We start from the raw sequence: 11803 nt of genomic DNA, 5'->3' as shown, positions 1-11803 counted from the left end.
CACAGCATGTTAGAAGCGGAAAATAAAGATAAGATTTTTCTTCTCCTGATTTATTTCTGCAAATTTATTATTACGTGATGAATGCATAGATATTATGTTTTTCTTCTAATTTTTTATAAGAAAAATATTTAGTGATAAAATTCGTGCGAGTCACATATTTTTATGATTGTAAAATTATTGCGTCATCTTAATTTTGGACGGCACACATATTTTGGGAAAAAATCGTACGAGATATTTATTTGAGAGAATTGTGGATTTTTAGAAGATCGTACGAGCTGCATCTTTTGGAAAAATAAATTATATATGCGAGATGCATAATTTTGGGAAAATATTTAAGAAAGAGCATTATTTTTGGGAAAAATAAATATCGTGACAATTTTAAATTGGCATATTTATTATGTTTGAATTGCGTTTAAAATATTTTGCATATACTGTCGCGATAATACATATATGTCGAAAAATATTTTCAAACTTGTGAATGGGAATTGCTATGTTTGGTAGCTGAGACAACCACTTGGAATGATATACACTACCGATTGTGAACTTGTATTGTTGACACCTTACGCCTAGATAGGCAGAAAGATTACAAACGGAAAGATTGAAGGTATGAGCTCACCTTATCTCAAGTATGGAAAGAGATTCAAGGTGCGAGCTCACCTTATCTTAAGTACAGAAAGAGATTGAAGGTCGGGAGTTCCGCCTTATCTTTTGCTGAAGGCATGTTTGTTGATCTTGTTACATTCATATAATACTAGCAGTTCACCTCAATAATACAATTTTACAATCGGCTGTTATATCTATCTTGAAGTGTGTACGTCAAGGTCCAACTTAACATCATTGTTCGCAATGGATTTATAAATTTGTGCTCGCACAACCACAAACAAGGGAAATATGTATCTTTTTCAGATCTTGCATGGTCTCGCACGTGCATTCGCATAATTGTTTTGAGCACGAAGGTGCTCTATGTTATTTACTAAACTCCGATTTTTAGTTGTTTCAGCGATTGAAGAATATTTAGTTCTCCACTGCAGCAAGCTACACTGAAGAACTGGGGGGTAGTTGTTATGCCACGTTTTGGCATGACAAATACTTTTTAATAATTTCGTAATTTGTTAATTATTAATTACGGCTAATAATTAATTGCTTAAGCCCCAAGTTATCCTCTCTCCGAAACGAGGAAAGAATCAATCTCAATAAATCAATAACGGAAAATATCTCTCAACGATATTCTTCAAATCAGGAAGATATCACAACGCTCAGATTAAATCAGATAAAATCGGTAATTACCACATTAACGAAACTTATCCCTAAAGTCTCTTAGGGATAAACCCAAATTTCACAGAACTGCGTAGACTTGATCCAATATAAATTGGTACGCAGGCATCTTGGCAAAGGGATCCGATACAACGAGACAAATCGAGACACCTCCCAAGTCCAGCCCCTCTTTTTCATAAACCCTAATCTCACAACTACACACAAATTGCTCTAATATTCCAGCAACCCTCCGATTTCGTGTTGTTACGAAATTCCTCCAACAACAGATACTAATCATTAAAAATAATAAAATTAATACTTTTTTTGGTAACACGCGTAGCGCACGGGCAAAAATTCCTAATTCTGTAAAACACAATTGTAAAACTACCTTTATAGTTTATTCCGTAGACTTATCGTCCAAAATGAAAGAGCAACTTTTTATGTATTACTTAATTGACTGCTAGGTTTAGTAGTCTGAAGGTGACCAGAGAGTGTTTGATACACATATTGAGACTTTGGTCGAAAAAACAACCTCAATTCAAGACAACCCCTCCTGTTTTTCATGGCAGATTCATCACCCCAGTTGGAAATTTCAGGTAATAATCAAGAATCTGAACAGTGTTTGTCTCTATAATCCATAATCTTTTGTCACTATAATCAATAATCTTTTGTCACTAATCTTAGTTGTATCTATTTGTGTATGTATAGTTAGAGAATCAAGTGGCTTAACTATCTGGAATGGCCCACCTTTCAGCAATTCAATACCAAGTATAAAGCTTGATAAAATTGCTTGTAGCAGTGCAAGTTTTTGTGAAAATGGGATTAGACTTATGGTGATTAAGTCTGATTCTGGCATATGTATTTATGATACTACAAGCTTTCAAGAAATTAGGAATTTTGATGTGGTGCATACACTTGCTGCTACATTGTCTCCGTGTGGGACTTATCTTCAGACTTTCCAGAAACCCGCGTCTCCGCAGGAGAAAAATGTTACTTTGTGGAATGTTGGGTCAGGGGATGCTGTTTATCAGTTGTTTCAGAAGAATATGACCAAGACTACATGGTATACTTTGAATGTTATTATGATGTGAAATGTATGTGTTTGGTTTTTGCTTGCTATGTTTTTATATATTTATGTGATGTATTAAATTGGAGCAGCTTTCTTATTTTCTAGTGTTAGTTTTGGGCTTCTCTGAAATCTTCATCTTTTTTATTTTCAGATGTTTAATTGAATTACTGAGTTAGGAATCTTCTTTCTTATCATTTTCATTTTGTTTTGTAAATTTGTGTTTTTGATTGTATTCCTGCATCAGCGTGTTTCTCTGATTTTCCTAGCTAAGTTATAGTTCTTGGTCGAGAAATTGTTAAATTAGTGATATTGTGTTGTACTCTAGATTTTTCTTATTATTGTTGGGTATGAATATATCCACATGCTTTTGTCACATGTTTTGATTGTTTATTGATGTTCATGAAGGCCTTCTATAAGGTTTAGTTCTGATGAAGCTGTGGCATGTCGTTTGGCCACCAACGAGGTCCAAATATTTGATGCCACAGATTTTACAAAGGGGATTGTGAAGAGGATTAGAGTTCCTGGAATTGCCGGGGTAGAAATTTCTAAGAGACCAGGGACTCATCTAGCAGCTTTTGTTCCGGAATCCAAGGTTTGTATCTAAACCTTTGGGCATGATAATATAGGGGAAATTAATAAATTGATCGTCTTCCATTTGACTGAATATTTTGTTTAATGATTTTATAGGGAATGCCTGCTAGTGTTCAAATATTTACATGTGGAAAGGATACACAGAGCGAACCTGTTGCTAGACGTAGTTTCTTCCGGTGTTCGACCGTGCAATTAAATTGGAATCATGGTTCTACTGGACTCTTGGTTTTAGTTCAGTCAGATGTTGATAAAACCAATCAGAGTTACTACGGAGAAACAAAGTTGAATTACTTAACAACAGATGGGACCCATGATGGACTTGTACCTCTTCGTATGTTTTCTTTTATGATTGTTAAACACATTCTTTTGGAAGTACTATAGAGTTCTATTTCTAACTATAATATTGCTTGAGGCGCTTTCAGGTAAAGAGGGTCCTGTGCATGATGTTCGTTGGTCATTTTCGGGAAAGGAATTTTCTGTTGTTTATGGGTGTATCCTTCTCTGTCTTTCTGGCCCCTCAGTGATGATTATAGTAAAAACGAAAATTTCAAATAATATTTTTATAGTTAAAGGCTAAATTTACTATAACCAGGTTAAACAAGTAATCTTATTAGCATACATTTTAGCAATTGGAGGCTTTTGCAACCTACTCCTTGTGCAACTCACCTGCCTATTGGACGACAAAGCTCATATTTACAAAGTATTGAATGCAATATTTACTAAAATTGCATCGATAAAAATTGAAATATGGCATTTACCAGTGTTCACACTTAGTTATTAGAAGTTGGGCGCCTATAATTTTAAGCCGTTAACTTTCTGACCACCCATGCATTGCAGTGTTGTGCATACTGCATAGTATTTTATATTGTAATGAATTACAAGACTAAAATGCATTAAGTGTGAAACTGAAAAGGTGATAATTTCCTATATCTTCCTCATCCTTTTAAAAGTCGTGCACTGATTAGTTTCCACTTTAATTTTAATTGATATCTGCATTCTTGCATTGTCATCTACTTGTGTGTACAATCATTATTTGCGTATAAATATCTGAGTGTGTGTAAAGGATCGGCTCTATGCTTGTTCTAGTCCAGGTTTTCCTTAACATATTTCAGTTATGCCTGCAGTAGCAACTGTGTTTGACAAGAAGTGCAATCCGCTACTAGAACTTGGGACAGGCCCATACAACACAATCCGTTGGAACCCGAAAGGGAAGTGTATCCTTTTTTACACAAGGCAACTTACTTTCTTATGCACATTGTGTAGTGCTTACTAGGAAACTTCACATTACATTGTCAGTACTGCGTGTCCTTAATATACATGTATACAGTTTTATGTTTGGCAGGTTTCGGAAATTTACCTGGGGATATGGTAAGTTTGATTATTTTTTTAAATAGTTAATGCTTTATAAATGAGCTTTTAGTATATCAGTATTACATAATAAATTTGTACAGACGTATGTGATCATTTCGATTTTTTTTAATGTATGAAAATGATCTGCTCCTCTAGTTTTGGTCTATACAAGCATTACAAAGAGTACATTATATAATGTCTTGTTGGTTTTGAAACTTTCTCCTTCCAAGTCTAGCTTATAAAGGACACAGAACGTCCCTCTACATTTAAGTAAAATTCTCATATCGTGGGCTTTAGGCTTCAATTTAGTGAAAATTTCGGGTAGATCACAAGGTTCCAGCTTGCAAAAGAAATGTGCTTTGTTTGGCTTGTGAAAAGGGGATAATCTTGGCTTACGCTAGTATTTTACTTTATTCTACCTTAAAAATGATAAATATACTAAAGTGTGGGGGATAAATACATTAAAGCATAGTTTTTGAAACTGGCTCCGGCCAATCCTGCCAGTTGAACCTCACCGTGGCCGCCCTATAAGCGGGCCAGTTAAATTTACTTACCAGAAATGTCATCTGATTGGACCATGCGTCTTTGCACACAACCATAAAGCTGACAGCTTATGCTATATCTGGACTTATGCTATATCTGGACTGACCGACTGACTTTCCTTAATTTTTCGAGGAGATTTGAACTCAGATTTCCTAAATATATCTGAACTAGCATAACTGAGTTACATCATTTTTTGTAGTAATTATCTTGGTTATTACGAAGACGATTAGTCGTCAAGTTGATTATTGACTTATTGGTTTGGACCCTCTCCCTCCCTCTCCCTCCCTCTCCCTTCCTCTCCCAGCTCGCTCTTTCCCTCTCGCACTCTTCTACCCCTTTCCTTGTCGGCTGTCTTCTTGATGTTACTCAAGTTACTTGGTTCGACTAGTCTTTGCCTCTCCCTCTCCCAGCTCGCTCTCGTGCTCCCTCTTTGTCGACCAGTCTTCTTGAAGTTACTCATCCGACTTGGTTCGACTAGTCTTTGGATTTAATAAGGATTGTACTAATATTTACAAAGACCTCTTGCACACACATATACATGCATGTATACAATAAATACATAGACACAAACGCAGACATATATATAAATAAACATTGAAATGAAGGCAACTTTGAAAATTTCCAGTTGGCAGGTCACCTATGATGGCACATGTTTAAGCATCTATACACACATACACATGTATAAAAATTGACAGTGATATGTATATATATATTTATATATTTATGTAGCCTTGTTTATCCATGCCTTTATAATTATGTGTATTTGTGTTTGTTGATTAAAATTTTTAGTATGAACAAATTATAAGATTTGATTGATAGAAGATATAATTGAACATATAATATTCAACTCTCTGTAACACCCCAAGCCGGGTGTTGGAAACTTCATTTCAAATACTTAAATTAGTTGAAGTAGAAACCTTCTCCAAGCCCTCCTAAATTCAACCCTTATTAAAATTTTCCCCGCTAAGTTTTTTTATATTTAACCATTCTCTTCTCAAACCCCCTAGAACCCAAAAAAAGCTGAAATGTCTGCAAGGTCATATGGAATTCCTTTTGGTTTTCATAAATAGTACCATCTCATTGATCTTGAAACTATTTGTTGAGGGTTATAACATAATTTCAACTCCATGTTCTTATCAAGAATGTATGTTCATGATGCTTTAGGATGTTCTAGTTGGTCCTGGGAGGGATATGACATAATCTTAACTCCATCTTTTACTAAATACTGTAGATTAGAATTATCGAGATTTTTTGTTCATGATGCTGTAGGATGTTGTAGTTGGTCTTAGGTTAACCATTCCAGTTTGTTCAGAATGACAAATTTGGAAGTGAACAGTTTTATAGGGGTTGGCATTCTTAGGACTGTGAGTGTCCCCTATTTAGAGGACAATGGAAAATAGTAGTTTAGAGTTGGGGAAAGAAGGTACAATTAAAGATCTCAAAGTAAGTAGTTAATCTTTATTTCTCAGTTCCCTAGAACCATAATGCATAGGTTAATTTTAAACCTCTCTTAAAAATTAAGTCTTTGCCTAATTGACTTCTCATTTGCTAATGTCTTTTTCATAGGTGTCGTCTACTGTATGCTATGACAAGATGAATTAGAACACCGGAAAATTTTTATTCAGTCACTCTCTCTATATGTGTGTTCATGTTTTCTTTTGTAACAGCTATGTATTGGCTATTTGATCAGGTGTTCTGGGACTATGTTGAGAAAAAGAAGGTTGGAACTACAAAGGCTGAATGGTCGGTGACAAGTGAATGGTCTCCAGATGGACGCTATTTTCTAACTGCAACAACTGCTCCTAGAATGCAAGTTGACAACGGGTAAGTTTTGTTTAAAGAAGGGCAGGGCTTAAATGTCAATTTTGAAAGTATGCAAATTGCAAGCACAATTTTCTGTACATGATAATAGTCTAGAGTGAACTTCTGCTGCTTGTAAATTTATTTAATTGATCACTATTTGTTAAATAACCACATTGATTGGTAGAAGTTTTAGTGTTTTGGTAGAAATCTTATTATAGCTTTTAAACCTTGAAAATGCATGTTGGTTTTTGTTGTCTGCCAAAGATAAGTGACATTGATTTAAAAATAGTTACTCCTTGAGATGCTATTGTGTATAGTAGATCGAAGGTCACTCCACTTTCAAATAATATTATGTCATTGTAAAGGTCATTTTATCTTCTCTGGTTCTTCCACACTGTGATTGTCGTCTATGCATGTTAGCAGAAGGGGTTGCCCTCGTCTAGGTGAACTGTTCTGAGCACAAGTGATAAATTTTGTATTTCTGTTCTCTTTATAGAATTAAAATTTTTCATCACAATGGATCAATGCATTTCAAGAAGATGTATGACAAATTGTATCAGGTCAGCGTTTTTATTATAGTTTTCTGATTTTATCTGATTTGCTGCTGGCCTATTCTAATATGGCGTGCTTAATTATTATCATAGGTTGACTGGAAACCTGAATCACCTGATAGTTTTGGTGAAATTGCAGACCTTGCGGAGTCTATAGATTCCTTAAAAGTTGGAGATGCCAAAACACAAGGTTATTTCTGCTGTTTTGACTCTCTAAAAGTTGCACATCTTCCGATTAATTGTATATTTCTTATAGTACCCTTTTGCAGCCAAAGGACCAAAATCTTCCCAAACATCCACGAAATCTACATCCACTAATCCTGCTGTACAAAAACCTGCAGCATATCGGCCACCTCATGCTAAGAGTGCAGCTGCAGTGCAGGCAGAGGTAAAGAGTGCCGATTTCTCTGTTTCTTGGATGGTTTATTCTATAAATGGAGAATTAATAGTATTTTCTAATTCTTGGAGGTGAGGGTTTAAGTGATAGCCACGGTTTGAAAGCCCTAAATGAAGCACTAGAAATGCTAGAAAACGAATTTTTTACATCTAGAAAGATGATGTACAATTACATTTCCTTGTGTAGTAGTAAGACCTAATACAATACAAACAAAATATCAGATAGTTACACACAATGCTTCACATAGAGCTGTTAGCCATAGATATCTGCATATTCTAGTAACAATTATTCCGGTCTAAGTGACCCGGACTCTTCACCGTTTACCCTCATACCCGTGGCCGTGTCCATCGGACATGACATGGTGTGGTTATGGGATCTGAGTCGGATCCTTCAAATGTAAACCGAACACTTTGATCTTAAGAAATCTGGTTCAAAATGATTTACAATGCCTCACAACAACTTAATGCTCTTAATTCTAGGGAGGGATGTCGACAGATTACTAATTTCATGTTATCGTTTTGATTTATGTTATAAATATGACAAAAAATTATATATTTGTTTACTTTATGTGGTAAAAGACACGAATTTACAAATGTAATGTACAAAAAGTAGGTATAATTTCTCTTATGTGAAGATTATATGCCGAATCCCCGCACCCGTGTCCAATTTTGGATCCATATCCACGAATCCTAATTTTTTTAAAAACTAAGAGTATGACATCGGCACCCGTATCCGACACCCATAACCGAGTCCGGGTAACTTATCTCCGGTGATTGGATGTGGGAACATGCTCCTACTAAGTACATAGGTGTCTAAAATGTCAAGTGCATTAGTGTACCAGTTAACATGAAACTAACACGATTAGCTATTTTTTAATCTTTGCCTTGTATTGTAGGCTACTTCTTCCAAAAAAAGGTTAACTAATTTTCAAATATGAAGAGAGTTGATGAATAGTCTTGTCAAGTTTGGTATTATAATTTCATTGTCATGCTTTCTATATATACTACGTCATGAGGTAAATGAAATGATATTTAAATTTTATTAAGAAATGGAATTTTATTTTCAAGTATCATTCATGTTCTTGCCCTAGTGCCTCATCAAAGGCTGTAAAATTAGTTGCTATTCCCAGTTATTTAATCTTTGTTTTCAAAATGCTGCACGAAGATTGATTTAAATGTGTGTGTTGAAGGAATGAATGAATTTATGTATAAATTAAAAGGAATGGAATTTAGTTTGTACTTGTGGAACGAATAGAGGATAAGGTAATTATGAAATAGTTCAAATTTGCTTCATCCACAAATCCATCCATCCCAGCCAAACAAATGCAACAGGATGTGTAAAAATGGGAGTGTATTGAATGAGCCTATGACAGTAGGTTTAATACTAAGTGCTTGTAGGGGCCTGATCTCAAGAAAAATTTAATGTTTTTACTCGGCTCTTACCTCATTACGTGGGTTATAGTCCAATCAAAGATGCAATTATTGCAATGTTTCAAGATGGTTGATAAACCTATCAAATAATATTAATAGTTACCTCGATTGTTTAGCTTAGGTATGAAGGATTGAATGTAAAACACAAACTCACTAATTGTCTATGTACTTAATAGTGTGTTGAGAGTAGAGCCGGCAATTTTGTACACGACACGATAACACGATACGCAAACAACACAAAAATAATGGGTTTGGGTTGAAATTTTTGGTACACGAGCACGAAAATACACAGATGAATTTAGTGTCAGTTTTGGGTTTACCCTTTGGTACACGACACGAAACAAAAGTATACGAAATAAATAAATAAATATATTTGTTTATCATAATTATATAAATACATATATCTTACAATAATATTTTACATATAATTTTTACAAAAAATAGATACAAAATAGATTCAAATTTAAATTTTACAAGACTTGGATGCACTTGAGTTTGTGTGACTTATTAACTTAAAACTCGACTAGTAAAAAAAAATATTTAAATATAAATTATATTTATCTTTATATTTATTACTAATTTTAAATTACACGAAACACGAATGAAACGTACACGAAATGAAGGTACACGAACACGAAACGAAATGAATCCTTAACGGTTCGGGTTTGGGTTAGGCATTCATGATACGAAACACGAAAGTACACGATACAAAAGTACATGAAACGAACGAATTGCCAGCTCTAATTGAGAGTCTTGGTTTAGTTGGCATATATGAATGTATAAAATTATTTCCAGATACATCCGAAAATGCAAAACAACGGTTTTATATTTGAACACTATTCCATCAACATTCTAAGTTTATATGTAAGTGATAACCTGCAACTGTTTTAGCCCTTATGTATCCGATTATTGTGTTTCAATATTGTTACTGATTAGTTCCACATTTTCTTACTGACAGCTATTTGGAGGCGGCCCTTCCGCGTAAGTAAACTTGATCCACATCTTTGTGTCTTCTATAATCTGAAGTATATAATAACAATGCTTAAACTCATAAGTGAAGATAAACAGAAATTTTCTTATGAAGTGAACTGTAAAACATTGAATATAATAAAGGTTTAAGCAGTAAAGGGGTTCCCTGTTATTGTTTTAAAGTTTAAACTGTTTCTGTTGCTTATCTCATTCATTGTAACAGAGAACTAAGCAAAAATGCATTGAAAAACAAGAAAAAGAGGGAGAAGCAGAGGGAGAAAAAGGCTGCTGAAGCTGGTGGCAGCAGTACATAATCGAATTGCTGAATGGTGGTTTCTGTATGTGTACGACACAGCTTGCCTGAATACCTAGCCTTCGATGAATTCCCGTAGGTGTCAGGAATTCGACAATGGCTTGAAATTACAATTCCCCCATGATGACCTCAAGCTCTATTCGGTTGAGATAGATGATTTATCTAGCAGTTTTTTTGATCTCTTCTAATCCTTCCTCCGCTCTTAACATGATACCATTAGAGGAAAGCAGTTGTAAGCGATTGCTTTGTATTTGTAGGTTGTAGTAAATTTTAGGTTGTTTTACTGAAAATGACCATGTCTGTAACAGTTTTTTTTATTTATTTTAGCTGTTGGTTTAAAGTTAAAATCATGAAGAAATTTCTGAATTTTTTAATTGCAGGAATACTGCAAAGACCTGGACATGCTCTTTTCAGGTTCTCATATTTTTTCCAAGTCTCATTTATGGAGCAAATTAAGACTGGCTTGACAATAGTTTTTTGGCCTACAAATAAGTATGCATATGTCGAAGTTGCCTAGCTATTTCATTTTTCTTCACAACTATGATTGTTAGGGTAAATAGGCCTAATTATGAAAAAAATGAAATGGAATACTATTATAAATTTTAGTTTAAAAAAATCTATAGCCAAGTAGCCTCTTTTTTATGTTGTTAGGAGAATTGTATGAGGAGTCAGTTGGACCTGCTTTACTAAGTAGCTTTACAAAGAGAGACATAAACCTATGACCATAAAGCATTTTCTAGATGTTCAATAAAAGGTCTCAATAGATTGTTTTTCATGATATTTCAGTATTCTTCGATGCTTCCCGGAAAATCTATAAGAGGATGAGAACAGAGAGAAATATACAGAAAACCCTCTATTTGGTATGTTTGATATGGTAAATAACAACCGTCAGACCTAAAACCAGATAGATGAGAACCGTTGATTTTAATAATTAAATAAATTATATTAATATTTAAACAGCTCTCATAGATTTATGGTTCGAATCCCGTTAAAAATGTATTATATTTAAATTTTTATATTTTTTACTTTTAACAATTTTTATTTTTATATGTTCAAGGTTCGAGAGTACCGTGAACAACATATTATATATTATATTATTTATTTCCAGTCAATTCTCAAATTATCATAAAATATATATTATTATAACTTATTATGTTCTTTAATTTATTTTTTAACTATTGAAAATCTATATTTATATATATTAAAATTTTAAAATAAAATATATTATTAAAAATAATTCGAGTGTTAAAAACAATCCGTGCATTGCATGAGTTACAGCCCAAAAGCGGTTGTATACAAAATTTAATTTAAAGTAATACATACAGTTGGTGGAAGAAAAGAAAAAGAAATGAGATGATACAACAACAGAAAACTTACAAATGCAGCTTTCACCCAAGCCTCGAAAAAAAGAATAAAATCAAATCATAACCTGACATTGCCTAGAAGCACCAGTAAATTTCAAAAATTTATGTGTGGAATCTAATTTCATCTTAATGCCTGGACAGAACACCACAACTTGGTATCTATGTTGTG

At 33.9% G+C, this 11803-nt stretch overlaps 1 protein-coding gene across 2 annotated transcripts; it reads left to right on the top strand.

Annotated features, from left to right (window-relative positions):
• Positions 1-1659: 1659 nt before the first annotated feature.
• LOC141677106 (eukaryotic translation initiation factor 2A) lies at positions 1660-10695 on the top strand. 2 transcript variants are annotated; one of them, XM_074482860.1, is made up of 13 exons: positions 1661-1850; positions 1963-2317; positions 2729-2915; positions 3011-3245; positions 3337-3405; positions 4027-4128; positions 4242-4282; positions 6498-6631; positions 7107-7170; positions 7255-7351; positions 7431-7549; positions 9947-9969; positions 10181-10695. In XM_074482860.1, the coding sequence occupies exons 1-13, from the start codon at positions 1817-1819 to the stop codon at positions 10269-10271; spliced, it is 1551 nt and encodes a 516-aa protein (XP_074338961.1). In that variant the 5' UTR covers positions 1661-1816; the 3' UTR covers positions 10272-10695. The 2 variants fall into 2 exon arrangements, with proteins under 2 accessions (XP_074338962.1, XP_074338961.1); XM_074482861.1 differs by lacking the exon at positions 3337-3405 and having other exon boundaries at positions 1660-1850; positions 4039-4128.
• The last annotated feature ends 1108 nt before the right edge of the window (positions 10696-11803 follow it).

The sequence above is a fragment of the Apium graveolens genome, chromosome 8 (assembly GCF_009905375.1).
Source record: "Apium graveolens cultivar Ventura chromosome 8, ASM990537v1, whole genome shotgun sequence".
In the NCBI taxonomy this organism is placed as follows: Eukaryota; Viridiplantae; Streptophyta; class Magnoliopsida; order Apiales; family Apiaceae; genus Apium; species Apium graveolens.
Note: the sequence above shows the minus strand (reverse complement) of the source record. Positions and strands in the feature narration are given on the sequence as shown.